At 58.9% G+C, this 27,822-nt stretch overlaps 3 protein-coding genes and 1 long non-coding RNA gene across 8 annotated transcripts; 3 read left to right on the forward strand and 1 right to left on the reverse strand.

The window, feature by feature from the left end:
• Window positions 1-406: 406 nt before the first annotated feature.
• LOC101711657 (uncharacterized) lies at window positions 407-1,937 on the reverse strand. Its single transcript, XR_002396310.2, has 3 exons — window positions 1,210-1,937; window positions 743-866; window positions 407-537 (listed from the first exon to the last, which is right to left on the reverse strand). It is a non-coding gene; the product is annotated as an uncharacterized LOC101711657 (long non-coding RNA).
• Window positions 523-4,676, forward strand: Hrurf (HR upstream open reading frame). 2 transcript variants are annotated; one of them, XM_087216865.1, is made up of 3 exons: window positions 2,398-2,572; window positions 3,038-3,071; window positions 4,231-4,676. In XM_087216865.1, exons 2-3 carry the CDS (start codon window positions 3,068-3,070, stop codon window positions 4,674-4,676), a joined length of 450 nt encoding a protein of 149 aa, XP_087072991.1. In that variant the 5' UTR covers window positions 2,398-2,572; window positions 3,038-3,067. The 2 variants fall into 2 exon arrangements, with proteins under 2 accessions (XP_087072990.1, XP_087072991.1); XM_087216864.1 differs by lacking the exons at window positions 2,398-2,572; window positions 3,038-3,071 and adding an exon at window positions 523-874.
• A 1,422-nt stretch (window positions 4,677-6,098) lies between these two features.
• On the forward strand, window positions 6,099-20,256 carry Hr (HR lysine demethylase and nuclear receptor corepressor). Of its 3 annotated transcripts, none has more exons than XM_013073469.3 (18): window positions 6,099-6,707; window positions 7,582-8,374; window positions 9,621-9,771; window positions 9,851-10,023; window positions 11,275-11,442; window positions 12,489-12,578; window positions 12,739-12,854; window positions 13,921-14,002; window positions 14,370-14,533; window positions 14,641-14,877; window positions 15,003-15,168; window positions 15,339-15,408; window positions 15,601-15,731; window positions 15,859-15,978; window positions 16,074-16,189; window positions 18,107-18,271; window positions 18,661-18,789; window positions 18,990-20,256. In XM_013073469.3, exons 1-18 carry the CDS (start codon window positions 6,099-6,101, stop codon window positions 19,050-19,052), a joined length of 3,543 nt encoding a protein of 1,180 aa, XP_012928923.2. In that variant the 3' UTR covers window positions 19,053-20,256. The 3 variants fall into 3 exon arrangements, with proteins under 3 accessions (XP_012928923.2, XP_012928924.2, XP_021116891.2); XM_013073470.3 differs by having other exon boundaries at window positions 11,278-11,442; XM_021261232.2 differs by lacking the exon at window positions 18,107-18,271 and having other exon boundaries at window positions 11,278-11,442.
• Window positions 20,257-20,773: 517 nt separating this feature from the next.
• Nudt18 (nudix hydrolase 18) lies at window positions 20,774-27,817 on the forward strand. 2 transcript variants are annotated; one of them, XM_004848275.4, is made up of 3 exons: window positions 20,774-24,928; window positions 25,728-25,941; window positions 26,356-27,817. In XM_004848275.4, the coding sequence occupies exons 1-3, from the start codon at window positions 24,767-24,769 to the stop codon at window positions 26,949-26,951; spliced, it is 972 nt and encodes a 323-aa protein (XP_004848332.1). In that variant the 5' UTR covers window positions 20,774-24,766; the 3' UTR covers window positions 26,952-27,817. The 2 variants fall into 2 exon arrangements, with proteins under 2 accessions (XP_004848332.1, XP_087072988.1); XM_087216862.1 differs by having other exon boundaries at window positions 24,788-24,928; window positions 25,792-25,941.
• The last annotated feature ends 5 nt before the right edge of the window (window positions 27,818-27,822 follow it).

The raw sequence follows: 27,822 nt of genomic DNA on the forward strand, positions 1-27,822 counted from the left end.
GAGAAGGAGACTAACATGTATGGAACATTTGGTGCATGCCTGACCTTGTGCTAGGCATTTCGTAGAGATGATTTCCTTGAATTCTGCCAACCAGCCCAGCAGGTAGAGGCTCCGCTTGCGCTCCGTCCTGGAACAGGGGCTTAAAGTGGGCAGGGTCCCCTGGGTGCGCTGGTGGAGTTGGCAAAGCTTTGTACCCTCTACTTGTGGCACAGGTAGGTCCCAGTCATTTTCCTGTCTCTGGCCTCCCCCACTCCGAGAAGCCCTCCATGGGGTGCTCTGCATCCTGTCACTTGCTCCTTTGCAGTTCTCCTCATTCCTGCTCTTTCAAGGACTTATGTTTTTGCCTGGAGCAATCATATTTTCTCCCCCACCAAGTTGTCACTTCAAAAAGAACAGATGTACCTACTGTTGTATTCCAGCCCGGAACAAGTGGCTTAAAGGAAGCAAAATATTTTTGTAAGTGTGTGACTCGGTGAAGTTTTGCCTGTTCTCTGACTCCCAAGCTCAGGTATCACCTCCTCCATGAAGCCCCGACTTCTGCAGAGAGGAATTAGAAGTGTCTGGTCATTGTTTGCTAATGTGTTCATCTCCCTAGCGGTCACCCCTCTGCCCCCACCCCCGGGGCCTGACACCTCTAAGGCCAGAAGAGCAAATGCCCTGAGGCCAACTGTGAGCTCCTCCAGGGCCAAGGAAGAGGTGGCCTTGTGCTTTGGTCTCTGTGCCTTGCATCACCTCGGCTTACCACAAGGCCTGGAAGTCCCCAGAGCTTCAATGCAGATTGGTGAATGGCGAACGGCAGTTGTACAGATTCCAAGACATCCTGAGGCCAGAGGAAGAGCCAGGAGAAGTCCAAGTCTAGGCCAGTTCTGCCCAGGTACACACATGATCCCGAGGCTCAGGACACTGGCTGTTGGCCGGGCCTGCCCCTCTGAGACACCCTCTGGCCAGCAGACCACCCTCTGGATGGTCCCTGGCCCACCCTTCAGACCTCTGGCCTCTGGAGGAAGGCTGGGCTGTGCTCTACCTGCCCATGGTCCCCAAACTACTCACCAGCCCTGTGCCGGCTTCCCCAGGCAAGATGAGGGCTGGGAAGGAACCAGAAGCCCCTTGGACACACATGCCTCTGCTGGGTCCCGCTGGTCCCAGCCCCATCCTCAGTCCCGCTTCCTCGGCCATCCTCTGGCCCTCCCAGGGGGCTCCTCTAACTACCTGGCTCTTTAGCACCATCACTGTAGCTTGTAGCCCCTCGGTGTCCTGGTCCGCTCCCTGCTCCTGGCATCCATGGCACTGCACACACTGGCCTGTGGCTGTATTTTTAGCTGTTGCACTTAGCAGCAACACGATTCAACAGTGCCCTGGCCCAGGCTGAGCTGGGGAGGCCTGGTGGGTGCCCTCCAGCCCTCAGCTTGAGGGGACTGAGGGAGCAAGTAACTCAGGGCCTTGCCCCTGGGCCCCACTCAGCATCAGAAAATAGGAGTCCCGATAGCTGGGGGGTAAGAAGGCAACCCCAAGGCCAGAGGATGCTGCCTGCTGCTGGGGGAGTCCTGGGGGCCAGAGCCGGCCCTGCTGGGCATGGAGTCCTGAGCCTGGGGCAGATGGAGGTTAGACTGCAGGGAGGGGAGGTTGGGGGGGAGGGAGGACTCCAGAAGAGGAATTAGGTCAAGGAAGTGGGTGGGTGGGTGGGCGAGAGGGGAGGGTGGCATCTGCCTCATAGCTTCCTCCTGGCCCCAGAAGCATCTCCACACTTCCCTTCCCCTTCCCCTCCCCTCAGGTCCTGGGAGAATTCTCCTGGTATTCCTCCTCCCCCGTGCCCCCCACCCCAGGCGCTGCCACAGGGTGGGGGTGGGGTGGGGGGAGGCCAGCCTCAGCTGTCTGGAGGATGGAGGGGCTGGGAAGCAGGGCTAGGTGCCCAGACGGCCGCGTGTGTGGGAGGGGATGTCCTCAGATGCCCTCCACCCGGCAGTCCCCGCTCTGACGTGGGTGCCCCCCCTCTCCCCGCCCGGATTAGTGGCAGCTTGGCCTGACTCTCTGGGGCTCCTTCCCCCGCCCTTCCTGCTGCCCACCCTGGGGAGGGGGCTGCTCCACCGAGGGGCACTGTGCTTGCCCAGGTAAGGGGCTCTGGAGCCGGGAGAGGGCAGCTGCTGTCAGGCTGTGCCTGTCAGCACAAGTGTGTGTCAGTTCGTGTGTGTGTGTGTGTGTGCGCGCGCGCGTGTGAGTGCACAAGGGGTCGGCATGGCTGGGGCTGAGCCCACGCGTGTCTGGGGGTGCCTGCAAACTTGCCTTGGTCCCTGGGTCTGGCTTTGTGTCCATGCGCTGGGTGGCTTTCCTTTTGTGTTTGTGTCTTTTGTGTGTCCTCAGCTCTGCTCAATCGTCAGGCGCAGAACAGTCAGCAACAAGGGCTCTGGCCTGTGGCATGGGCTGAGGCAGGATGGGAGCCAGGATGGGGTAGAGAAGTGGTCCTCTCCCCCCTGAGCCAGCTCCCAGCAGCCCCTGGACACTCCAGGAGCCCGTCCTGAGAGCCCTGGTCCAGGTCCCGGACTGTGACTTAACAAGGCTGACATGGCAACTCGGGGTACGCGGAAGGGAGGTCCTGTTCCATTCCCCCAGGACCAGTCCCCATCTCCCTGGGGATGACAGCAACAGCCCTCGGGCACTGGACAGTCCAGGTTCCCATGCTGGCCTCTCCCAGGCCCTAAGCCACAGGACTCTGCCCTGGACTCTCCCCCGGCTGGACTGCTGAGCAGGCAAGCCAGAGGCCAGGACCAGGGACCACCATCTTGCCTGAAGCCAGTTTCAGAGCCTAGGGACTCCAGGCCCTGCTGGACCCTCCCAAGTTCTCTCCCCTGCCTCACTCAGGTCCAGCCACCCCCAGGGGAGCTGGGGAAGGAAGGGATTGTGAATAACAGCCATGTAAACAACCCTTGCCAGCCTGTCCTGCCACAGAACTGGCCTTTGGGGGAGGCCAGAGCCTGGGGAGGTCTCTGCCAACGTGGCTCAAGTTGTGCCTGATGCCAGCCCGGTTGACCCCTCTCCCTAGGGTTCAAGAGGACCCCTCCTCTTTGCTGCTATGGGTGAGAGGCTGCCTGCCTTCACTTCCGTCTCTTGGGTGGGAGGAAGACTCCAGACTGGTTCCCCAGTCCCCCCTCCCTAGGGATGGCTGTGTGACTTGGGAGTGGGCTGGAGACCTCCAGAACTCATCCGTGGGATGGGGAAGTGGGGCAGGGAGGCAGGAGAGTGGAGGGGCAGGAGATGGGTGCCTGCGGGGATGGGAAGTGCCCCTTGGGCGTGTGGGTTTCTGTGTGTGTGTCTGAATCTGTCTGTGTGTGTTTGAATCTGTCTGTTTGTGTCTGTGCTCTGGAGCCACCCCCGCAAAGGAGCCAGGGTGCTTCCTCTGGTGGAGGGTGCCCTGTCTGCCCATTTCCTCTCCTACTCTCCACTCCCCCCCCCAGGGGCCACTCCTCTGGGCTCCTCTCCAGCACACAGCCAGGGAGCGGGGGGGAGGGCACCCTGAGGATGGGGAGACCCTCAGAGCCCCGGGCTGGAGCTCAGGGTGGAGCTCCTCTCATCCCATCAACGCTGGACACTTGGTGAAACCCAGGCCCAAAGCCCGGACAGATCTGAGGCAGCCCCTCCCAGGCCCCTAAGCACAGCACTTAGTGCCATTGGGACCGAGCCGGGGAGGGGGCTTGGGTGGGGGCCTTGAACAACAGCTTGGCCCGCTGAGGATGAGGAGGGCACACTGCAGCCAGCCGGGCTGGAGAGGACCAGGGGAGAGGGGTCCCGCAGGCGAAGGCTGGGCCGGCGAGGGTCCCAGTGCCCATCACTGACCCGTGAGAACCCGGTGACTGCCCCTGCCAGCTCCAGCATTGTCCCCTCCCAGCCTCCCCGCCCTAGCACCCCGGGGGGCACCAGCCCCACGGTGGCCTGGTCCAGCCCCTCCCGCCCTTTGCTCCAGTTCCCGGGCTTGGCACCTATAGTGGGGGTGCCGCCGCCTGCCGGGCTCCGGGGCCAGGCCCACGGGAGGGTGGGGCGGCTGGGAAGCTGGCACGCTGCCCCGGGGGAGCCTCTCTCGGCAGGCGCCCGGGAGCCGCGGGGGGGAGGGGGGAACAAAGGGCTCATTCTCCCCTTGCGCAGCCGGTGGCATCGCCGGGGCGTTGGCGGAAGCCCCCGGGGCTCAGGAGGGGCAGGCCCAGGCGGGGCCGCCGAATCACGGGCTCCTGTTTCCCGCAGGGTGCTGGAGGAGGAAACCGGAGGAGCAGCTTCCCCGCTCTCAGTTGCGCGTCTGGCGATGGCGATCGGAGGTCCTGCTGCGCTCTCCGCCGCGCTCTCCCTCCATTAGCCGCGTAGCGCGGTGCTGCGCCCTAGCCGCTGCCTCTCTCTCGGCTCAGGGGATCGGCCCCACTTCCAGGCTCGACCCCCTCCCCCGGCCCCTCGGCCTCCCCCCCGACCCAGCCTTCTCCGACCCGGGGCGCGCGTTCCCCCCGGCCCGGCTCCCTCTTTCCCTCGGGGGCACCCGCTCCCCAGCCCCGGTCCGGCCCTCCCCAAGGCGCAGCACGGAGTCTCGGCGTCCCATGGCGCAACCCACGGCCTCGGCCCAGAAGCTGGTGCGGCCGATCCGCGCCGTGTGCCGCATCCTGCAGATCCCGGAGTCCGACCCCTCCAACCTGCGATCCTAGAGCGCCCCCGCCGCCCGGGGGAAGAGAGAGCGCGAGCGCCCTGAGCGGAGAACGCGACCACGCGTCCTCGCCCGCCCGCCGGCCGGGAAGCCCTGAGCCGGCCCATGGGGAGCGGGTGCCCGGCGCCGCCAGCACGACTGCCGCCGCCCACGCCGCGCCCGGCCCGTGAAGCCCAGGTAATCGCCTAGAGGGGACCCCGGGGGCACTAGGAGGGGGCGATTTTGGAGGGAGTGTGAGTCCCCCCCCGCCTCCCTGAGCCGGACCGCTCATCCTGAAGTTGGGGTGTCCCTAACAGGCGCCAGAGCGCGTGAGCGCGGCAGCTCCGGAAAACCTGGATGCGCCCTGCCATGGCCCCCGCATCGCCCTCCTAGTCTACCTCCTAGGGCTTCGTCGGGTGGCCGAGGGGACCGCGCCTAGAGCGCGCTGCCGCTCTGGTGCCCCCTGTCAGCTCGGTCCCTCGCAGGATTCACATTCAATTTTCCCTCCCTTGCCTCTGCCTGGGGCCCAGCCCGCTTTCCCCGCCTCCTTCTCCACCCCCCCACCCCCACCCCCTCCAGGCTGCAGTTTGCCTCGCGCCCTAGCACTGGGGCTAGGCTAGGGCTGCTCACCCATCCCAGCCCAGTTAAAGCTCTCTTGTGTGCTGGGCCCACCTCTCCTCTTGGGAGACACCAAGACCCTAGCTCCCAGCGGTATTCCCGGGCTCTGCTAGAGAAGCCAAGAAACTAGAGCCTGCCGCCCAGGTGTGGGGAGACACAGCAGCCAGCTGCCCTGGCTGCCTGCCCTCCTGGTGACGGTGAGGGAGGCGGTGACTCTGGCCTGCCTGGTCTGCACTCCCAGCCCGGCAAGCCAGGCTAGGGCTGGGGGCTAGGGCCGGCAGCAGCATCCCCAACACAGACTAGTTTGTCCTCTGAGACCCACGCCCCATCACACCAGGGCTCACTGAGGCTGGTGTGTGTGTGTGTGTGTGTGTGTGTGTGTGTGTGTGTGTGTGTGTGTGAGATGGGACTTGCCCAAAGTCACCCAGCAAGGGGCTGAGTCAGGGCCTCCCACCTTCCACTGAGCTAAGCTTTGGTGTTCTCGCTCCCTGTGCTCCTCCCCTGCTGGGGACCATGTTCCAGGCTCTATGAGGCCAGAATGTGTCACCCTAGAAATGACAGCCTTTGCTGAATTCAGAACCCCAAATTCAGGTAGGGGTCAGAATTTAAGGGATCCCAGGCAGAGTCCCTCTGGCCACATATGGTAGTCTGCTTGGTACCCTGCTGTGGACCAGCTTGAACTGGTCTGAACCACTTCGGTGCTGCTGTGGTGGTGTCCATTCCATGCCAACAGTAAGGTGCTTGGAGCATGTGCCCAAGGAGCTCACGCTTTGGTGGTAATGTTTCAGGGTTCCCCCTGGGAGAGCCCCATGAGGGCAGGAGAGGGATGGCAAGTATGCCCAGCTTCCTGAAGGACACTCCAGCCTGGGAGAAGACGGCCCTTGAGAATGGCATCATGGGACAGGAACCCGGCACTCCACCAAGGGAGGGCCTGCATCACCGGTCACCGTGCCTGGGAGAGGCTGGTCCCTTCTGGAGGGGCATCCTGAGCACCCCAGACTCCTGGCTTCCTCCTGGTTTCCCCCAGGGCCCCAAGGACCCACTCCCACTGGTGGAGGGTGAGGGCCCCCAGAATGGGGAGAGGAAGGCCAGCTGGCTGGACAGCAAGGACGGACTGCACTGGAAGGAGCCGATGCTGGCCCGCCCGCTGGCCTTCTGCGGGCCAGTGTGCCCACTTCGCTATGGCCCCCTCGTTCCTGAGCACAGTGGTGGTGGGCAGCCCAAGAGTGACCCCCTGGCCCTCAGACCCTTACACTGCCCTTTTCTGCTGGAGACCAAGATCCTGGAGCGAGCTCCCTTCTGGGTGCCCACCTGCTTGCCACCCTACCTAGTGTCCGGCCTGTCCCCAGAGCGTCCGTGTGACTGGCCACTGGCCCCTTGGATGTACCCTGGGAGCCAGCCCAAAGCGCCCTCTGCCTTCGGCCTAGGCAGCAAGGTGAGTGGCAGAGCAGAGAGGGCACTGGGCTCAGCCACACAAGGTAGCTCAGTGGTTCCCAAGGAGCCGTGCCAGGGCAGTGTCAGTCTGCCCCTCCGTTCCGATGAAAAGATAAGGCAGAGCCCACACAGAGGAGCCTGGCAGCTCAGAGCTGTCGCGGGCCCTGAAGTCAGCCCAAGCAGTCGGCTCTCAGAGCAGTTCCCTCCCACTGTCCCTGCCCTGCCCTCAGCCCTTGTAGCCATCCACCCAGGCCAAGGCCTCGGAAAGTGTGCCCTTGGCATGTGTGGCCTTGTCCTGGGGCAGAGGACAGGAAGGCAAACAAGACCTCTCTGTCTGGAAGTGGGATGTGCCGGTGACCTCAGGCCCTGTGTCTTGGGCTCCTCCCCTGTAGGCAACTTGCATGCCCAGTTTGAGATTTTAAAATATTTAAAAACCAGCATAGTTTCGAGCATGGTGGCACACGCTTATAATCTCAGCACTCTGGGAGGCTGAGGCAGGAAGTTTGCAAGTTCGAGGCCATTTAGTAAGACCCTGTCTCAAAATTTAAAAAAAAAACATCACAAAACCAGTATTGGTTAGGGCACTAAATAATCCAACACATCCCGAATGTCCTTTGGCTGTGCCAGCCATTAATCCTTTAGCTTCGGTTTGTGAAGTCCATGTAATCCTGGGGGGCAATCTAGGGCAACTTGGAGTAATGGAGAGCCTCGTGGGGTACTCAGGGTGGTACCATTTATCACCCAGTCTGTGAGTTCCTCAGAGGTTTCACAGCAGCAGTATTTTATTGATGACAACTGCCGATGTCAGTTCTGCCTGTCTTTTTAAGCACTGGAAACCAAAGCCATCACCAGCTTAACCTTTTCCCCTCTCCTAGGGCTTTTACCACAAGGATCCGAGCACTCTCAGGCTGGCAAAGGAGCCATCCTTGGCAGCGCTGGAACCTGAGTTTTTGGGCTCAACCCCTGGTGGGCTTCTGCAGCGAGCCCGAGAGGCAGAAGGCCCTTCACTCCACCAGAGGGAGGGAAACCCAGGAGCTGGCAGGCCAAAGAATCTTTGCTCGATTTTCCTGGGACATCCAGACCCTGCTGCCCGGACCCCATGGCCCGCTTGTCCTCCTGGCCTAGTCCATACTCTTGGCAACGTCTGGGCGGTGCCAGGCAGTGGCAGCCTTGGGTACCAGCTAGGGCCACCAGTCACACCACGGTGCCCCTCTCCTGGGCCTGCTACCACCCAGGGGGGCTGTTGCTCATCCCACCCACCCGCTAGAGAGGGGGATGTTGGTCCTTGTGGGAAATGCCAGGAGGGCCCAGAGGGGGTTGCCAGTGGGGCTGCCGAGTCCAGCGAGGAAGACCACAAGGCAGTGGGTCCCAGGGCCTGCCCCCCAAGCCACCACACCAAACTGAAGAAGACGTGGCTCACAAGGCACTCGGAGCAGTTTGGGTGCCCTGGCGGCTGGCCTGGGGATGGAGAGAGCCCAGCAGCCCAGCTCCGGGCCCTCAAGAGGGCAGGCAGCCCTGAGGTCCAGGGAGCCATGGGTGGCCCAGTTCCCAAGCGCCCACCTGACCCTTTCCCAGGCACCACGGGGAAGGGGCCCAGGGCTTGGCAGGAGGTGCTGGACACATCAGCAGGGAGCAAAGCGGAGGCAGAGCAGCACAAGGCACAGAGGGGTAAGGGGGGCAGAGGGCTGCAGGGAGGGGAGGCGGGACCCGGGTTCATGGGGGAGGAGCCCCGTGGGCCCTTTAGGAGTGGGTCACACCCAGATGTCAGGTTTCCTTCCTGATCCTGATGGCTCTGGGGCACCTCAGCATCTACAGCCAGAGCGTTCCAGCAAGTGGCTTCTGTCTCCCTCTGTTCTTGCCAAGCTATGGTGCTTTGGTGTCAGTGCAATGATGTAGGTCAGAGCCTGGGCCCTTGAGTCAGGATACTCGCTTCTGACTTTGCTGATCAGTAGCCATGTGACCTTGGGTGAGTTACTTCGCCACTCCAAGCCTCAGTTTGTTCATCTACAAAATGGACCTAAAAGATGGCACCTACGTTGTGAAGACTGCTCCAAAGACTAACTACTCTAACAAGTTCCATCAAGGGCACTGAAGAATCCATGGCACCTAGTAAACATTCAATAAATATTCACTGCTGTGAGTTTTCTGTGCCACAATCTCGCTTGGGCATTTTTGTCTCCGGAAGGACCTCTTGTTCTGCTTCTCTTGCTCGACTGGATCACAAAGGTTGTTTGGACTGTTAAGGCCTTGGCCATGTGCTGGAATCCTCTGCCACACTGTCCTTCACCGAGCGTCCCGGCACTGCCAGCCCCAGCTTTGGGGCTTCGGCTCTTCAGGATGACCTCCTTTCTTGGCGTTCTGCGCTGCTGAGCCTGGATCAGCACTGTCCCCAAGGAGTCTCCCAGGGCCCCTGCATCGCCCTGGCCGTGGTCTGGACTGGGAAGTAGTTAGCCCCCTTGCCTTCTTGGGTTGCTGCACCTGTGGCCTGTGTTGAAACTCTGGCCTTTCCACTCTCTGGCACCCTCTGTCCGTCCATCTGCCCGTCCATGGCCGCATCAGATTGTCTTCTCGCTTTGTCACGCGGCCAGTGGTGTTACTAAGCCCTCAGTGGAGCTATCCAAAGTGCTACCCCTGCACTTGTGTGAGGACCATCACCCCAGCTGCCTGAAGCCTTGGCTTGACATCCCAGACAACCCCTTCCCTGGGCATCTGTCCATGCCAGGGCAGTCCCAGGTCGCGGCTCAGCACGTGTGCGAACCTTCTAGCTGCCTGGGCCCTCTCACTGGTTCCCATGATGCCTCATGGGCTGGGGTGAGGGGCTGGCCTGGCTGAGTGTGGACTGGGTGGATACTAAGGCTGGGGTTGGCAGAAGCCTTGAAAGCCAGACTCCTGACCAGCTACATTGTCCCCTCAGGACCCCAAGGTGGCAGGGCCAGCCTCCAGGACGCTGGGCCTCAGGACACACCTGGCCCAGCTCTCTCAGCAGGCATCACTCAGTGCCAAAGCTGTGCCCAGGCAGCTGGAGAGGTTGGAGCACTGGCCTGCCACTCCCAGCAAGCATGGAGGTGAGTGTGGCCCTTGCTGCCCAGAACCCTTACCCCTCCCCAGGGAGGGCCTTCCTCACATTCCTCTGCCCATCTGCAGGCCACCTCCGGGCACGGATCCGCAGCAGGAGGAAGATTCCGAGGAGGGAGGAGGGTCTGGCTCCGACCTGCTCAGCATGGGCCTCGCCAAGCACCTGCTGAGTGGTTTGGGGGACCGGCTGTGCCGCCTGCTTCGAAGGGAGCGGGAGGCCCTAGCCTGGGCCCAGCGCGAAGGTGAGCTGGACTTCCCTCTCTTCCCCATGCGCCTGCGCAAGGCTCAGCTGGCCCCCTCCGCCCCGTCAACCTGTGGGTTCCCAGGCCTGCCATGACCTCAGAGGAGCTCCCGCCCTGCCCTGTCCTTATTTCTGATTTGGGCTCTTAGTCAACGCCGAGGTTTCTGGCCTGGGTGGGGCAGGGGCAGGATGCTGGAACATGTAAAACCTAGTCCAACCCAGCGCTCTGAGAGCTTCGGGGCTTGTGGGAAAAACAGGGCTGGGCCAAGTGTCTGCAAGAGCCCTGGGAAGTAGGGGGTGAGCTCCAGGGGGCCTGAGGGCCAGGGAAGGTTGCTGGGGTGGGTGTTAGGCTCAGGAGGGCTCTGACCACTCTCCCAGCACCAGAGTGGTGGTTGGAGACAGAGCCCTCGGCCTGCCTCCCTTCACTCCCTGGGTGATCGCGGGTGGCCCCTCTTCCCCAGCCTGGCTAGCTCCCTAGTTTTCTTCAGGAGCTCCTATGGGCTCCGGCCACCCCCAGCCTGGATTCCCAGCACATACACCACCATCCTTTGCTTCCTGGATCACCCGAGCTTGCCCATCCCCTGGGGCCTTGGCACTGGCCGTACCCTTGGTCTGGAATGCTCCTCCCTTCCTACCTGGTGCATGAAAACTTACTCATCCATCCACTTGTGAAGCTGCCACACCTTTGAGACACCCTCGTGGCGAGTCTGTGGGTCTGGGAGGGCAGGGACCCAGTCCTGAGCCACTGGGGATCCCCTGCACCCTCTTGGGACACGATCAGGTGTTTGTTGATTGCGTGCTCAGCAGCACTTTTTCCATCTATCAGCGACAGTTGGTTCTTAACAGAATCCACTCCTTTGCATAAGGCCTGGATGGCCCCTCCTCTAATATACAGAGTCCCCTGGAGGAGAGGCCACCTGAGTAGGGCTTGGGAGGGAGGGAGGTAGACGAGGAATGTGCTGGAAGTGGCATGGATTAGTAATTCAGGCTCAGTGAGGAAATCCCTGGGCCAGGGCAGGGCAGGCAGGAAGGGGTCCTGGGAGGACTTGCTGGAGAGGTGGCTTCTGCTGGGAGGTCCTGGACGTGGCTGTTGCCGAGAGGGGAATGGCCAAGGTCTGTCCCTGCCTCCCTTCCCTGGTGGCGCTCGTTAGAAACTTGTTGTTTCTCACCTCTCTGACTGTAGGCTGCCCAACATGAGCTCCTCAAAGGGCCATCACCTTCAGCCCTCTGACCCTGTTCTTTCTGTGCTCAGCAGGCCAGGGGCCAGCAGTGACAGAGGACAGCCCGGGCACCCCACGCTACTGTAGCCACTGCCACCATGGACTCTTCAACACCCACTGGAGATGCCCCCGATGCAGTCACCGGCTGTGTGTGGCCTGTGGGCGTGTGGCTGGTGCTGGAAGGGCCGGGGAGAAGGCAGGTAGGAACCAGGGCGAGGCAGGACCGCTCACCCCAGGCGGTGCTGCCATGTTGGGACTGCCTCTCCCCAACCCAGCCCCAGCCTTAGCCGCCACTGCCCATTAGACCCTAGAGCAGACTTTCCTTCTCCCCAGGTCAGAGGGCCTTCCCCACCCTTAGCAGAAGTTGTGAGCCTACTTTATGCCTCCCACTTTGTTCAGCTTGCATCTTTGAAAACCCACTGTAACACGGTGAGGTGGCTATGATTACTTCCCTTTTCCAGATGAGAAAAACTCAGAGAGGTTAAGTGACTTGTGCAAAGTCACAGAGCTAGTAGACGTTGCAGCCCAGCTTCAGACTCATCTTCGATTCTGTCCTGTTCTTTTCATAATCTTCAACTTTCTCCCTGCTGGCTCCTCTTGACCACCTGCGGTCTTGAAGTGTCTCAGTGTCCTGATGGGCGTGGCCAAAAAAGAATTCCAGAATCAGATATATTCTGGAGCACTCTCTGCCATATGACCACCTTGGGATCTTGCAAAACATCCAAACAGATGAAACCTCTGAGTTCCACAAGCGAGTCCTGTGTCGCTGTACCCAATTTCTCAGGAAGCAGAAGCTTGATGGACCTTTTTGTTGTTGTTGTTGTGATGATAGACTTTTTTTGTGCTAGAGACTGAACCTAAGGACTTCGTACTGAGCTATATCTCCAGCCCTTAAAAACTTTTTTTTTTTTTTTTTTTTTTGTACCAGAGATTGAACTTGGGACCTTGCGCTTGCAAGGCAGGTGCTGGAACCACTGAACTAAATCCCCAGCCCGTTTAAAACTTTTTAAAAAAAATTTTAAGACAAAACCTTGCTAAGTTGTTAAATTGCCCAGGCTGGTCTCAAACTTGCATCCTCCTGCCTCAGCCTCCCAGAGTGCTGACATTATAGATATGTGCAAGCACTCCCAGCTTGATGGCTTGTTGAGCCCTTGTTTTAAATATCGCGTCCTGGGCCTTCTTCCTTGACCTTAACCTGCGGTTACTGTGCTTTTTTGATCTGCAGCTCCTCCTTCCCATCCTGCAGGTTCTCAGGAGCAGTCCCTGGAGGAGTGTACCCAGGAAGCTGGGCACATTGCCTGTTCCCTGGTGCTGACCCAGTTTGTCTCCAGCCAGGGTGAGCCAGCGGGAGGGGTGGGGTGTGAAGGGGGTGGGTCCTGAGGGAGAGCAGCTTCCTGTCTGGTTGTGCCTGACTCTAGTACTACGCTCTCCCCCTTGGTGAGGTCAAGCGTCTGGTCTGCTTGCATCACCAAACCCCGTCTCTCTCTCCACCCCAGCTTTGGCAGAACTGAGCACTGCAATGCACCAGGTCTGGGCCAAGTTTGACATTCGAGGGCACTGCCTCTGCCAAGCTGATGCCCGGGTGTGGGTCCCTGGGGCTGAGGGACAGCAGGTAAGAAGCAGGGTGTGGCCCAGGTGGCCAGGAGTAGTTAGTGGGCCCCAGGATGGAGCAGGTGCCTGCAACTTTGCAAGGGGTTTGGATGGAGAGGGACTGGGAACCCAGGGAATCAGGCCACATCCTTCCCTCTCCTGGGAATTAGGACCCTTCCAGCCGGCACTAGCACTGGGCCTCTCCCCCACATCCCTGGAGTCCTGGCCCCTTTTGCACATCCTCTAGCTCAGCACTTGCCACATTCCCCTAGAGCTGCTGGCAGGCGTGGCCATGACCCTGGCCCTGGGCTCCTTTGGTGACATGTCCACCCACTTGCTGGGTACCCCTAGCACCTAATGCATAACAGGTGCTCAACATGCATCATGCAAGGTTGTTAGGAAGTTCATGTTTTTATCATGAAAGTTATCCATTTAAGAAATACTTCATTAACCAGTCATCATGGTGCATACCTGTAATCCCAGTACTCAGGAAGCTGAGGCAGGAGGAACACCTCAAATTTGAGGCCAGCCTGAGCTACAGAATGAGCTTGAGGCCAGCCTGAACTACATAGTGAAGCCCATCTCAAAAAAAAAAAAAAGGAAAGAAAAAGTTCATTAAATGCACTCTGTGTAGCAGATACACACTGTTGCCACATATCCACTGTGGAAAATTTGGAAAATATAGACAAGTCCAAGGAACAAAAAAACAAAACAATAAGGGCTTTTCATGCCGTCATCAACATTTTGACATACTTTTTTGCAGTCATTTGTCTGTGTGTTTATCCACATCTCTTTCACTATACGTTGTACCATTTGGAGAATCCCTGTACACCTTTATTCCTCCTAACATTATGTGCTATAACGCTGCCCCTGCACACACAATTTCAAGGCTTACAAGTGTCCCACGTTAATTCTTTTTTTGTGTCGGGGGGGTACTGGGGATGGAACTTGTGACCTTGCGCTTGCAAGGCAGGCACCAGAACCACTGAGCTAAATCCCGGCCCCCATGTTAATTCTTATAGGCTGAGTTGTGTCTATCATTTTTTAAATCTCTGGTTGGACTGGGGGGTGGTGGATGGGTTTAACAGAAGGAGCCGACAGAGAAAACTCCCCCAGCTCCACAACCTTCCTGCAATGGGGATTCCAACAGGACTAAGGACATCAAAGAGGGTGAGTGGCTCCCTGCCCCCTTGGACAGTGCCAGCTGGAGGCTGGGCTGGTTTGAGGTGGGAGGGCGGCAGTAGGAGGAGTAGGAGGAGTTGGATTGCTTTGGCAAACATACTCTTACCGTGGTCAACAATCACTGCCCTGGGGACAGCCCACCACACACCCTCTCCAGTCCCTCTTCCTCTTTGGAGGCTTTGGAGCTACCTTCTGCAGGGGTGGTGCTGGGAGGAGAAAGCCCCAGAGCTCAGCAAACGGGAGGGATGCTGGTGAGGACAGAGCAGACTCGGCCGGGAGATGAGGGGAGCCATGTGTCGAGGGAAAAATGAGGACAACACAAGAAGCCCCTCACCATGTTCCTCCCTGACTCCAGAGACCCCGGACTCCACTGAGACCCCAGCAGAGGACAGAGCCAGCCGAGGGCCCCTGCCTTGTCCCTCTCTCTGTGAATTGCTGGCCTCCACTGCTGTCAAACTCTGCCTGGGCCATGAGCGCATCCACATGGCCTTTGCTCCTGTCACTCCGGCCCTGCCCAGTGTGAGCAAGGGCTTGGAGGGAGGGTTAGGAGCCTGGGGTCCCAAGGCTGGGTGGCCCTTCCTGTGTGGCCTGACAGGTCCTGAGCCTCCTGTCTCTCCCTCCTGCAGGACGATCGCATCACCAACATCCTGGACAGCATCATTGCGCAGGTGGTAGAGCGGAAGATCCAAGAGAAGGCCCTGGGGCCAGGGCTGCGAGGTGGGCAGGGCCTTCGAAAGGGCCTAGGCCTGTCCCTGTCTCCAGTGCGGCCCCAGCTGCCTCCTCCGGGGGCCTTGCTGTGGCTGCAGGAGCCCAGGCCTCGGCGCTGCTTCCACCTGTTCCAGGAGCACTGGAGGCAGGGCCAGGTGAGCTGGCCTCTCCACTCCCCACAAGCCCTGGGTCGGAGGGTCTGGAGCCCCTTGAGCAAGCCCCCATCTGCCCATGCCAGGGCCCCCCATCCTCCTGTGTTCCCCTTCTCTGCCCACCACAGCCTGTATTGGTGTCAGGGATCCAGAGGACGCTGCAAGGTGGCCTGTGGGGGACAGAAGCTCTCGGGGAGCTTGGAGGCCAGGTGCAGGTGCTGACTGCTGTCGGGCCCCTGCAGCCCACAGGCCTGGGCAGTGCGACTTTCTGGGAGGGATTCTCCAGGCCTGAGAGTAAGTATCCCTGGTATGGACTACCGGGAGCTGGGACTGTGAGTCCGAGGGCCTGGGTGACAAGGGGACCCCAGAGCGATCCAAGTGGCCCTGGAAGCAGGACCAGAGCAGATACTGCTGCTGGCCCTGGGGCTCCTCCAGGGGCCAAGAGCATCTGTCTCTTCCCCCAGGTCGTCCGAAGTCAGACGAGGGCTCTGTCCTCCTGCTGCACCGGGCTCTGGGGGATGAGGATGCCAGCAGGTGTGTGGGATACTGAGGACCAGCCCTGCCCCCTGGCCCCTTCCCCTCCGTGTCCACCCCTGCCCTCTGCCTTTGCCCCTGCCCCTGCCAAGTGACCCTTGACACTCCCAGCTTGCCCTCTGGGAGTTAAGCCAGCAGTGGGGGCTCTGTGCCTGAGCTGGACCCGCTGGGTGTGACCCCTGCCACCCACAGGGTGGAGAACCTGGCCTCCAGCCTGCCACTCCCAGAGTACTGTGCCCACCATGGGAAACTCAACCTGGCTTCCTACCTGCCGCCGGGCCTCACCCTGCATCCGCTGAAGCCTCAGCTCTGGGCGGCCTATGGTGAGTGCCTGCCGCTCCTGCCTGCTCCCTACCCTCCTTGTCCCTGTCATCTCGGGGCACACAGCTGTCAGTGCCAAGGTCCTGGAGACCAGAGTGCTTCTCTTATTCCATTTTCACCTCCACGAAGGCGTGAGCCCACACCGTGGACACCTGGGGACCAAGAACCTGTGTGTGGAGGTGGCTGACCTGGTCAGTGTACTGGTGCATGCAGAGGCACCGGGGCCTGCCTGGCACCGGGCACAGAAAGGTGGGTCCTCAGCTGGGACAGGAGAGGGGACGCACCGCCGAAGCGGAGTCTCTCTCCTGCGCCCTGGGCCCACCTGAGCTGTGTCTCTCCCACAGACTTCCTTTCCAGCCTGGACGGGGAGGGACTCTGGTCTCCAGGCAGCCAGGTCAGCACCGTGTGGCACGTGTTCCGGGCACAGGATGCCCAACGCATCCGCCGCTTTCTCCAGATGGTGAGGAGGGAGCCTGGAGCCTTCCCCTTGCGCCCACCTGGCCTGGCAATGTGTGGTCCCCGCCTGCCCATTCCTCAACCCAGCTTCCCCTCACACAGCACAGAGAAAGGACCCCAAGTCTGTGGAGGGGCTCAGAGGAGCAGGAGGGCATAGAAGGAGAGTCGGGGCTTCAGGATGAAATGGGCAACAGTGGGTGCTGGCTGCATATTGATCTAAGGCCCTTGGGTATGTTATGTCAGCCACTGATCCCTTGCCGCCCCCAGGCAGGGACAGCTACTTTCTCATTTTGCAGGCTAGAAAACCGGAGCTCTGTGGTAGAGCTGGGATCTGTGCTCATGTCTTTCCGGACCCTGTCACTACCATGTGCCTCCCCTCCTTTGGGGTAGAGGTCCTGCTGCTCCCCATTCCATGGTTCCATCCTCTGAGGGGAGACTTCCGGGGAGGTGCTAGCCAGGAAGACAGCTGAGGGAGGCAGGCTGGCAAACGGAGAGAGGGACCACTCATGGCAGGGGGCAGGGGAAGGAGAAGAGGCCCGGAAGTAGGTCAAAGGCAGAAAGCTCCAGAAGGGAAAGGTAGGTGGACAACTAGGGTTATGGTGAGAGTGAAGCTGAGTAAAGTGGCTCGTGTTTGTAATCACAGCACTTGGGAGGCTGAGGCAGGAGACTTGCAATTCGAGGTCAGTCTGGGCTACATAGTGAGTCCAGGCTAGCCTGACTACATAATGACATCCTGTCTTGAAAACGACAGAAAGACTTTAAAGTTCAGCTAAGCCCAGTCTTCTGGGAAAAAGATTTCCACAAATGTCACCCACCGAGGCGTGTGCATACACACAGTCATGCAGATGCCAATGCATCCCACCCAACCCGGGCCCACGGGTGCACTCATCTGCAGACGTGCACACAGATGCTGGGACATGCAGAGGGAGCAGACAGAGCCACACCATCATGACAGATGGCCCTGTCTGGTCAGGGTGTGGCTGGCCGTGGGCAGTCTTGTGTGACCCGACACGATGATTCATGGGGGAGGTCTGTGGGACACATTCTCACCGGGTGGCCTGGGAAACACTGCTGTAGACCCAGGAGGGACCTGAATCTCTGGGGCAAGGGACTCGTGGCACCTGGCTGGGACTCCCCTGGGCCGCAGTTTGTTTTAGATCCACCAGCCTCCCCAGCTCAGTCTTACAGCCCTAAGCCCAGCACTGCGGTGGAGGTCTCAGCTGCAGAGGGCAGAGTTAGCTGGTGGCCAGTTGGAGCATGACGCTAGTGCTCACTTCTGCAGGTGTTCCTGCACACCTCTGGCCTCCACAAGTCCCTGCCTGCCTAGCAGCTCCCGCTCTGGTTGGGCTGTGTCAGCTGCAGAGGCCCTGGGCTCCACCCACGGGAAATCAGAGCTCCTGTGTGACCTTGTCCTTTCTGGTCCAGGATCTTCGAAGACTGACAAATGCCTTGGAGTCTCCCCAGGGGATACAGCTACCTGCTCACCCACAGTTTAGCACACAATTCAGGCTGTTCCCAAGGCTCCAGGTTAAGAACTTCCGGTGCAAACGGTTTATGAATGGGGCCTATGCAGGACATCTTCCTGTGTTTTGGAGGAAGGGGTACCTTTGAGAAAGGGAGCAGGGGCCAGGCCAGTGCCACTGAGGCTATGAAAGGCATCCCTCCCCCGGGAGGCAGGGGTTTAGACCCTCAGCTGGAGCATCCTTAATCCTTTGCTCTAAGCTCCTTCCAGCTAAATGTCTGTTCTACCAGGCTGAGCTGCCTGGGCCCCTCACCACCATGCCCTCCACCCCTGCCCTTTAAGATCTGTCCCCTTCCGCTCTCTCCTGCTCCCCTGGCTTCTGTGAAACCCCTACCCCTGCCCTCCTGCAGCCCTCCTCTGCCCTCCCACCTGGGCTCATCTAGGCTTTTCTTCTTTGAGGTGTGCCCGGCTGGGGCAGGGACCCTGGAGCCTGGCGCCCCAGGCAGCTGCTATCTGGATGCAGGGCTTCGGCGGCGCCTTCGGGAAGAGTGGGGTGTGAGCTGCTGGACCCTGCTTCAGGCCCCCGGAGAGGCTGTGCTGGTGCCTGCGGGGGCGCCCCACCAGGTGCTTTCCTGGCGGGGAGGCTCTGTGGAGAAATGGGGTATCAGCAACAAGATCTCCCTGGGCCAGGCAGCATCTCTCTGTGCCTGAGAGTTAGCAAGGTCAAGAGCCACGGCCCACTTCAGGGAAGAGGAGCTGGAGAGGCAGAGGGGTCTTGAAGTCAGAGATCCAGTCTGGCTTCAGGGTGGTGATGGAGGGGCTGTCCCTCTGGCGCCCCTTTGGCCTGGTTTTGGCTGTGCCTCATGGGGTGCTTGGTGCTGTATCCAGGGCCTCTGCTCTCTGCGAGTTGATGAGATTCATCAGAGGGAGTAGAGCTCAGGGACCAGAGGGACGGGGAGATGTGTGACCTCGAGCCTCCGCTGACCCTCCTGCCCACCTCCTCCCTGGCACAGGTGCAAGGCCTGGTGAGCACAATCAGCGTCACCCAGCACTTCCTGTCCCCCGAGACCTCTGCGCTCTCTGCTCAGCTCTGCCACCAGGGACTCAGCCTGCCCCCCGACTACCGCCTGCTTTATGCCCAAGTGAGTGACACTGGCCAGCGGGCTGGGTGTGCTGTCCAAGTGCCCCTGGGCACAACTGCAGTGAGCAGGGCAGATTCAGCTCTGTCCCAAGCAGGCAGCCAAACCTGCCGGTGTAGAGAAAGGAAGGGTGTCCCTGGGTGTGGGGAGCCAGAGGGCCCCCCGAAGTGTGATTGAAATCTCTTTGTCCTCTTTTTTCCTAGCTGGACTGGGCTATGTTCCAAGCAGTGAAGGTGGCCGTGGGAACATTACAAGAGGCTAAATAGGGACCCCTGGTGTCTGGGGAAGGAGTGGTGGACAGGTAGACCAGGTGCTCGGCCCAGACACAGCTTCATCAGGGAATGGCACTGGGGGGCTTGGGGACTTTTGGCCCATCCCACAAACACCACTCTGCATCCCATTCCTCACTCTTGCCCTGGCTCCAAACCCAACAACCACAGTGCCACTGAAGCTCACACCTGCCCTCCGCAGGCTGGCACCTGCTCCACCCTGTGCCCCTCTCCATGGTACCAGGCCATATTAGGGGCGACTGACTCCCTCCAACCCCTGTGACCCAACCCAGGAGACAAACAGCCCTTCCTTGGGGGACCTTGGGAATCATTCTGCTTAAGCAACACTTTGTTCTGCTGCCTCGTTCCTACCACCCCACCTGTGTCCCAAGCTCTGTTCACACCACCTGCGCCTCACTGGGCTCCCGGACAGCCCTTCACACTGGCCATGCTGGACTCGGGCCACCAAAGTCCTGCCCTCTTGCCAGAATTGCTGTGAAGTGTGGGGGAGAGGGCATCAGGGACTGCCCGGGCTGGAGGGAATGACATGGGCCACGCCACTCTGCCCCACCCCAGCCTCCCTCCTGCCTCCTTCCTGTGTGATTTCCATTAAAATCTGTTGTCTTGTGACACTGCCAGTGTGGCTGGCCCTGCTCCTGCAGGCCACATGGTCTGGGAAGGGAGGAGAGATAAGGAAATTTGCCCTGGAGCAGAGGCAAACAGACAAGGGCAGGCGGGGACATGGGGATCCTCTCAAATACCACCTCCTGCTCTTCCTCTGGGAGCCTGGACCCTTCTGGGGCGCTGCCCTCTGAAGATGCCCCTGACCTTGACAACAGATGAGGAACAGTCCCAGGCACAGCACTCCCTGTGTGGCATCAGCTGTGGATTCCAGAGCCCCGCTGCTCCCACAAACTTCAGGCCACCCCCACCCGTCTCCCCCACACTGGAGGGAGACACAGGGGAGCCGGTGCCCAGCCCCATTGCCCATGGTGGCCACGGCCCAGGGACTGAGCTTCCATGCCTCGGATGCTGCTACCCCCTCCCCGCCCTGTCCCCATGGCCCTGGTGTGTGGCTCTGCTGTCCTCCCCTGCCCTGTGTATTTCAGCACCACCAACGCACCACCTCTTGTCATACCTAATTGTTCCTGCTGTGGTTTGGGGAATTTTTTTATTAAATAAAATTTTTTATTATAACTAACATACATTGAAAACATTTGGAAAATAAGACAGCCACCTGACGCTCATCTCTTTCCACCTCTGACCCAACCATTGTGAGTATTTTGGTGAATTTCTTTCTAGCATCTTCTCCAGGCATCTGTTGTGCACATGGTTGAATTGGTGTGTCTTGTACTTGGCTTGTTTCTCTTTTTGGGGGGGTTACTGGGGATAGAACTCAGGACCTTTCGCTTGCCAGGCAGGCATGGTGCCATTGAGCTAAATCCCCAGCCCTGGTTTCTTTCTCTTTTTTTTTTTTTCTAGTACCCAGGATCAAACTCAGGACCTTGTGCTTGCAAGGCAGATGCAGCACCACTGAGCTAAATCCCTGGCCCGGTTTCTTTCTCTTAACATGGTATTGTAATCATTTTCTGTGTTGCTGACTAAACTTCATTTTAAGTGGCTACTTATATTTCATTAATCAGCCATGCCACGATTTACATAACCATCCCTCTTTTTTTTTTTTTTTTTTTTTTTTTTTTGGTACCGGGGATTGAACTTGGGTCCTTGCCCTTGCGAGGCAGGCAGCGGCACCACTGAGCTAAATCCCCGGCCCCACCATCCCTCATTTTTTTAAAAAAAGTTAGGTTTCTTCACTGGAGGTTCAGTTACTTTCGTTTTTTCTTAGGAGTAAAAGAAAAAAAATCAGAGAGAGAACTACGTTTTTCTGCGCTATGTCTTTCATTTAACTTATTTAAACCCTCTCATTTAGTCCCTTATCACTACTTTGAGGTAAGTAGGATTTATTTCCATTTTTCAGAGGAAGAAATGGGCAGACTGGGGTTAAATAAGTCACCCAAGGTCACACAGCAATTTTAGTGGCAGAGCTGGGATGTGAACCAAGTTTTCTGACTCAAGCCACCTCGTTTACGTTGCAGTCTTAGCTCTTCACGGAATTTAAAGACAGGCTTGTCCTCTTCTCTGTCCTCCTCCTCCTGCATGCACTTTAGAGCTGATCTTGTTCCAAGCAGCACCGGATGACACATTGCTATCTACACCTCACCTTTGAGACTGTGTCCTGACATCACCCTGGAGCCCAAAGTACGGGGTCCTTCCTGGGAAGATGTTGCTCTGCACTGCCCAGCGGTATGGGGTTGGCCAAGTCCCTGAGCCTCTCTTCTCCACAAGACCTCATCTTCCCTCCCCAGGGTCCCTTCCTTGGTGCGTCACGTTTAGTCACATTTAGTTGGTGCTCAGGGGCATATTTGGTGTGACTCGTGGTGAACAGTAAGCAGATAGATGAATGTCCATTTGTTCTAGGATCCGATCTAGGGGTGGAGTCTGTCCAGGTGGGCACTGACCCTGAGACTCAGCCTGGGGCACTTGGTGTTCCCCTTGAAGACCCCTTGGGCCTCTGCTTCAGGTGGGGCCAGCAGCCCATCCCCCACCCTCCGCCCCCAGCCCCCTCGTTCAACCAGATGAGACAGACACACAAACCACAGCACCGGAAGTGAACTTGGGGTGTGCATATGCAATGGCTGCTTCTCTCTTTTTCTTATAAAATACTCAGACTATTTTGAAATAATTTTAGATTTATAGTAGAGCCACAAAGACAGCACAGAAAGCTCCTAACTATCCTTCACCTAGCTTCCCCTAATGGGAACATCTTATAAACATGGTGCCTTTATCAAAACTAAGGCATTAACATTGATACAAGCTATCGGTAACACAACAGAATTCACTGGGATTTCACCAGTGTTCCCACTAATGTTCTTTTTTTACTCCAGGGTCCAACAATGCCTGCATTTGACAATGGGCCCAAGGGTAGAATCAGATTCCCCAAGGTCACGCAGGGAGCAGGTGGTAGAACCCAGTGGGCAGCTGTGGCCCTATAGGTGGCCCTGAAGGTAGCCCTGTAGGCCCCCTGCCCTCCTCACCCTCCCTACTCTGTCAAGAGACAGCGGTTTCTGCCCTGTAAAGGCCACTAAGCCTCACAGACACTGGTGACCCCCTCCTGACTGCCTAGCCTTGTCCCACCCCCACCCCTGTTTCCCCAAGGCTGCCCACCCCAGGCCTTCTTGGGGTGCTCATACACATGCAGGCACGTGCACACCCCAAGTGGGTGGCTCAGGCTTCACTCCGTGGGCGTGTCCCTCCCAGACCACTCCTGTCCACCACAAAGACTGGTCACCTGTTCTCGCAGCATCCCTCTCCTTTTAGGAATAAAGGACACCCAGAGTCTTTGTGCAAGGTTTCTCTTTCTTTTTGTTTTTATTTTTTCTTTTTGAGAGTCTCACTATGTAAGCTACAGTTCAGTCTGGCCTTGAACTCACTGTATAGCTCAGGCTTGGCTCGAACTCACAGCAATCCTCCTGCCTCAGCTTCCTGAGTGCTGGGATTACAGATGCCTGCCCAGCCTAGGCCTTGTTTTTGTCTCCTTCCCTCCCTCACTTTCCTCCTTCTGTCTCGGGGCTTTGCCACTCTGACCCCTGTCTCTTCCTTCCAAGCCCTTGAGCAATACTACCTCTTTGTTGTCTCAGCCAGCACTGTAGGAAGGAGCCTGCAAGACATCTGCCTGTTCTACTGCTTCAGCTGTGGCTCAGAACGGGTCTGATTGCCCACCTGACAGGAAAGGCGTGCTTCCCCCACCCCCTCGATAGTGGGGAGTGGAGCCGAGGTTTGTGGCAGCCTCTGTTCTTCCAGGCAGTTAGGCCGCCTGGTGTTTATCTTAGGACGCCTCTGAAGCTCCCAGAGCGTGGCCCAGACATGATCTCACTCTCTCTCAATTCATCCCTGGGAGGCAGAAAGGAGTCTGTAACCAAGGCTGCCCCACTTCACAGATGGGAAAACTGAGAGATACAAACACACAAGGAGCAAATATGTTGACAGCCTGCTGTGCAGCCCCTGGGGCCTGACCCTCACTCAGTCCAGTTGGTTCGGTTGTTTGGGGCATGGGAGTTCTTAGAGCTGTAGCCAGCAGAGATACTCAAGTCCTCAAAAACTTGTGGGCCCAAGGGCCGGGGATTTAGCTCAGTGGTTCTGCTGCCTGCCCCGCAAGTGCAAGGACCCGAGTTTGATCTCCGGGACCAAAAAAAAAAAAGCAAACTTGTGGGCCCATGACCTCACCAGGGCCCTGGTTTCAGGAAACGTTCAGCCAGCAGGACCTAAGGACACCAGTGACACGTGGCTGGGGCTTCTGACAGTGGAGCCCAGCTGTAGGGCATCTGGCCTTCATGTGGGAGCAACAAGGCCTGTGGCTGCAAGGGCCCAGCCTGCAGAGTTGGCCTGGTGCAGTGCCCCGTGCTGGACAATCCACACAGCACTGCCCTGGACACTTTGGCTTCCCAACACCCTGTAAAAGGAGGGTTGTTATTGCCTTGCACAGATGAGGAAACTGAGGCCACAATTTACCCAGGGGCACAGAGCCGGCCAGTCAGCAGCAGTGGGCCATCTGGCTTGAAGTCCAAAGCTCTGTCAACATCACCAAGCTTCTGTCCCTACATCCTGCCACCAAAGGGAGGTGCACACAGCCAGCAGGAGGGAGGAAGGGGAGGCCTGGACAGCCTAAGGAGCCCAGACTTGGCTTACTTGCCGATTCTTTCCAGCTGGCTCTGCCTTCTGTCCTGACAGGAGGTTAAAGGAAGCTCTGGGGAGGAAAGGTCAGGCTAGGAGAGAAGCAGGAGCCGCCCCAAAACAACCCACACCCTGTTCCCTGTACCCCGGCCCTCCACGGGCACAGTCTGCAGCAGAGAGGCCGGAAGCTGCGTGGGAAACGGTGGGGAGGTGGCTCTGGTGAGGGCTGGGCCGCTGACTCCTGGCCCGTCATCCCCATCCCAGCCCTTCCTCCTCCCTCCTCTGTCACATCTTCTGCCCAAACCAGTCATCTAGCACTTAGCCTCATACCCTCAGTTGATTTTATGACATGTCTGTGTCCATCTTTCCAAGTAGATCAGAATGTCCAAGGCCGCAGTCTGTGGGCCCATGACATTCAATACATTTTAAGGAAGTAAGGAGAAAGTTATTTGGGAAGCGATCATTCCGGCCAATGCCCTAGTTTTTTTGTGATAAAAGCAGACAGTGGGTCCCAGCGACGGGCCCGGGAGGCCCCGTGACGTCATTGACCTTGTGACGCCACTGTCCCGCGAAGGCTCCCAACACCCTGCAGGCAGGATGAGGTCACCGTCGGGACCCGCACAGACAAGTGCGCTCAGGGGGAATTAGCGAAATCGGCGGCGGGAGGCGCTCCAAGAGAGACTGAAAGAGAGAAAAAGAGGGGTGACAACAGCACCGCACAAGTGGGGCGAGGGTCCTTAAGGCGCCGGCCGGACTCCCCGCCCCCTCACGAACTGACCCCGCCCCCTCGGCGACCTACGCGGGCTGGCCAATCGGCGCAGGCCTCGGTGACGCGCAACCTATCAGCTTCCGCGTTCGCCCCGGCCGGAGTCTGCAGGGTGGGGGGGCAAGAGCCCAGAAGCCCACGCGTCCCAAGTTCTGGGATCCGCGGGGTCCCCGGGGTCCGCGCGGCTCAGATCAGCTGCTCCCCAAGAGACCCGATGGCCTCGGAAAGCCTGGAGGGGGAGCTGGCGTCCGTGCTGGGGGGCCAGGGACTGCGCGTGCCTCGCTGTGACTCCGAGCCGGCCGGCGAGCCTCGGGCGCCCGTGCGGCTGCGGAGGGACGTCTGCTACGTGGTGCTGGCCGTGTTCCTCAACGAGCAGGTGAGCGTCCCCCGGCGGCCCCGCGGAGCCTCGGGAGCGCGCAGCCAGCCCAGGTGGGGAATCGAAGAGCGACGGCCGCAGCCACCACCTGTTCACGGCGCGTCCCAGTTTTACAAAGCACTTTGACACTAGGATCCGAGCCCTGTGATTCTGCGGCTAGAGAGGAGGGAACCGAGGCCCCAGGCCGCCCGTCTCGTCCACTAGGCCTCAGCGCCCAGAGGAGAGGACTGTGGTCTTCGGCCTCGCTTCCCAGGAGCCTCTCGGGGGCCCTCTGCATGGCTGTCGGGGCTTCCGAGAGCTCCTGGCCCCACCGAGAGTAATGAGGAGCTTACACCGGACCCCCTGGGAGCTCTTTTTGGCGTTCATTCCCGTTCAGGTCGATGTAATAACAGTTGCAAGAGCCAGGGCCATAGGGCGGGGTCTCACAGGGTGGGGTAGAGGGAGGGGCCAGTTTCAAAGCCCATGCTGAGCTCGCAAAGCCTATGGGGAGGCAGAAGCTACACGATCACATAAAGACACAAATCAGTGTAGGACAGTGGCAACCCTCCCTCCGAGGCCCCCTCTCCAGCCCAGGAAGCGGCTCCCAGGGATCTCAGCCCCTTCATGTAACAGAACCTCTCTAAATCCAGTAGATGAATTATTGCAGAGGAGACAGCTGAGGCTGCTGGCCACACCCAGGCTGTCTCTGGGACCAATGCAAGGTGCCCACGAGGAAGGGAATCTTGGGGCACCGTGTTTGAGACCCGATGGGGAAAGCTGCTGGCTGTAGTGGGGGTGAAGAGTCTCTCTCTTCCCTCAGGACGAGGTGCTGCTGATCCAGGAGGCTAAGAGGGAGTGCCGGGGGTCATGGTACCTTCCTGCAGGGCGAATGGAGCCTGGGGAGACCATCGTGGAGGCACTGCAGCGGGAGGTGAGGGAGGAGGCCGGGCTGCACTGCGAGCCTGTGACGCTGCTGTCTGTGGAGGAGCGGGGTCCCTCTTGGATCCGTTTCGTGTTCCTCGCTCGCCCCACAGGTAGGGCCCACTTGGTGGCATGTGAGCAGGAACTGATTGCCACCTTTCCCTCAGCTTGTCCTCCTGGAAGATGAGCCCCTTTGCAGCCAGCCCTATTCTGACTGGTACTGGCTGATTATTGGCTGATTGCAGCCTGAGAGGTCATGGCTGGAGCGCCTGGGTGTTTTTTTACTCTGCCAGACCTGACACTACTCTTTTTTTTGGGGGGGGGGGTGGTACTGGGAATTGAACCCAAGGCCTTTGCCCTGAGCCCTTATTTTTTATTTTGAGACAAGGGTTTCCCATGCTGGCTGAAACTTGGATTCCTCCTGCCTCAGCCTCCCAGAGTACACTGCCACACTCAGCTCCGATACTACTCGTAGCACACACCCTCCCCTTCTTTGTCCCCCTCCCTGTCCCCTAAATCTCCCGTAGGTGGAATTCTCAAGACTCTCAAGGAGGCAGATGCGGAGTCCTTGCAGGCTGGCTGGTACCCTCGGATCTCCCTGCCCACCCCGCTGCGAGCCCATGACATTCTGCACCTGATTGAGCTGGCCGCCCAGTACTGCCAGCAGGCCGGGCACCCTCTAATTCTGCCCCACGAGCTGCCTTGCAGTCTGGTCTGCCAGCGGCTCGTGGCCACTTTTACCAGCGTCCAGACAGTGTGGGTACTGGTGGGCATGGTGGGGACACCACACTTGCCGGTCACCGCCTGTGGCTTTACTCCCATGGAGCAGAGGGGTGGCATCAAGGTGGCCATTCTGCGGCTGCTGCAGGAGTGTCTGACCCTGCACAATTTGACAATAGAGACCAAGGGGTTGCTTGGACTGCAGCACCTGGGCAGAGACCATGCAGATGGCATCTGCTTCAGTGTCCTGGTGACAGTGGCTTTTCAGAACCCAGGAAGCCAAGATGAACCCCCTAAGGTTCAGGGTGAGAACTACTTTTGGTGGAAGGTGACGGAGGGAGACCTACAGAGCCAGCTCCTCCAGAGGCTCCAGGAATCTTCTGTTGTCCCTGTGAACAGATAGGGAGGGGCCAGCAGGCACCAGGAGCTGGGCAGCTGCGTCCCCTGCACGGGACTCTGCCTCCCTCAGAGGGAGGCAGGCAGGAGGCTGGCAGTCAGGGATCTTGGTGCATGGAGTGGTTCTCCTGGTCACGGGGGCTTCGTGCAGCCGCCCCCCCACCTTGCACCAAAAGAACAGTGCCTTTAACCACGAAAGGAGAGCAGAGCTCAAGGGCCTCAAGGGCCCGAAAGCCTTGAGGGCACATGGATGCTTCTTACTTCCAGGGCCCAGGAGCTTCTGAACCCTTTGCCTACCATGTTGAAGACCTGCATGCTGATCCTCTTGGGCTTAGAACTTGGAAGGGGACACAGGGAGGTCCTTGAAATAGAGCCCCTTGCTGAGTAAATAGTGTTGTTCACCCTTCCCTTCTTGCCCAAATGTCTCTGTTGGGAGGAAGTGTGGGGCTCTTGCCGGAACTGCCACTCCCTGTCCCACCAACAGCCACGCAGAGCTTTCCTGATAGCTGCCAACACTGCACGCCACTGCTTTCCGCGGCAGCCCCCAGCCCCCAGCCCCCAGGGCTGTCTCCATCCTTCCCTGCGGAGCAGGAGGTGGCTGTGAGAGAACCAGGTCCCTAATGAAAACACAGCCCAGACCCCAAGGGGTCGAGCAGTGGGGATTCTGGGAAGCTACAGAAGGGGCAGAAGCCAAAAGTGTCAAAAGTGTTTCTTTCTCCTGAGCTTCCAGGCTCTGGTCCCTACCCACCCACTCTTGCCTCTGCCTTTTTATACTTTCAACCCAAGCCAGACTAACTCTCTTGGTTCCCCTCAGCCCAGCAGTCATAGCAGGATTTTTCTTTTTTAATAAAAGAAATTTAGTGGAAAACCACAGTTGA

The sequence above is a fragment of the Heterocephalus glaber genome, unplaced genomic scaffold (genome assembly GCF_053883595.1).
Source record: "Heterocephalus glaber isolate CG9 unplaced genomic scaffold, H.glaber_assembly_v1.0 deba00001460, whole genome shotgun sequence".
Lineage (NCBI taxonomy): Eukaryota > Metazoa > Chordata > Mammalia > Rodentia > Bathyergidae > Heterocephalus > Heterocephalus glaber.

Bases quoted from the DNA above. Each gene is read 5' to 3' on its own strand.
- Hrurf (XM_087216864.1), top strand. From the start codon at position 523: ATGAAGCCCCGACTTCTGCAGAGAGGAATTAGAAGTGTCTGGTCATTG. The intron at 875-4,230 runs GTACACACATGA...TGTTTCCCGCAG, and splicing joins TCTAGGCCAGTTCTGCCCAG to GGTGCTGGAGGAGGAAACCG.
- Hr (XM_013073469.3), top strand. From the start codon at position 6,099: ATGGCAAGTATGCCCAGCTTCCTGAAGGACACTCCAGCCTGGGAGAAG. The intron at 15,732-15,858 runs GTGAGTGCCTGC...ACCTCCACGAAG, and splicing joins TCAGCTCTGGGCGGCCTATG to GCGTGAGCCCACACCGTGGA. The intron at 15,979-16,073 runs GTGGGTCCTCAG...TCTCTCCCACAG, and splicing joins CTGGCACCGGGCACAGAAAG to ACTTCCTTTCCAGCCTGGAC.
- Nudt18 (XM_004848275.4), top strand. From the start codon at position 24,767: ATGGCCTCGGAAAGCCTGGAGGGGGAGCTGGCGTCCGTGCTGGGGGGC. The intron at 24,929-25,727 runs GTGAGCGTCCCC...CTCTTCCCTCAG, and splicing joins CCGTGTTCCTCAACGAGCAG to GACGAGGTGCTGCTGATCCA. The intron at 25,942-26,355 runs GTAGGGCCCACT...AATCTCCCGTAG, and splicing joins GTTCCTCGCTCGCCCCACAG to GTGGAATTCTCAAGACTCTC.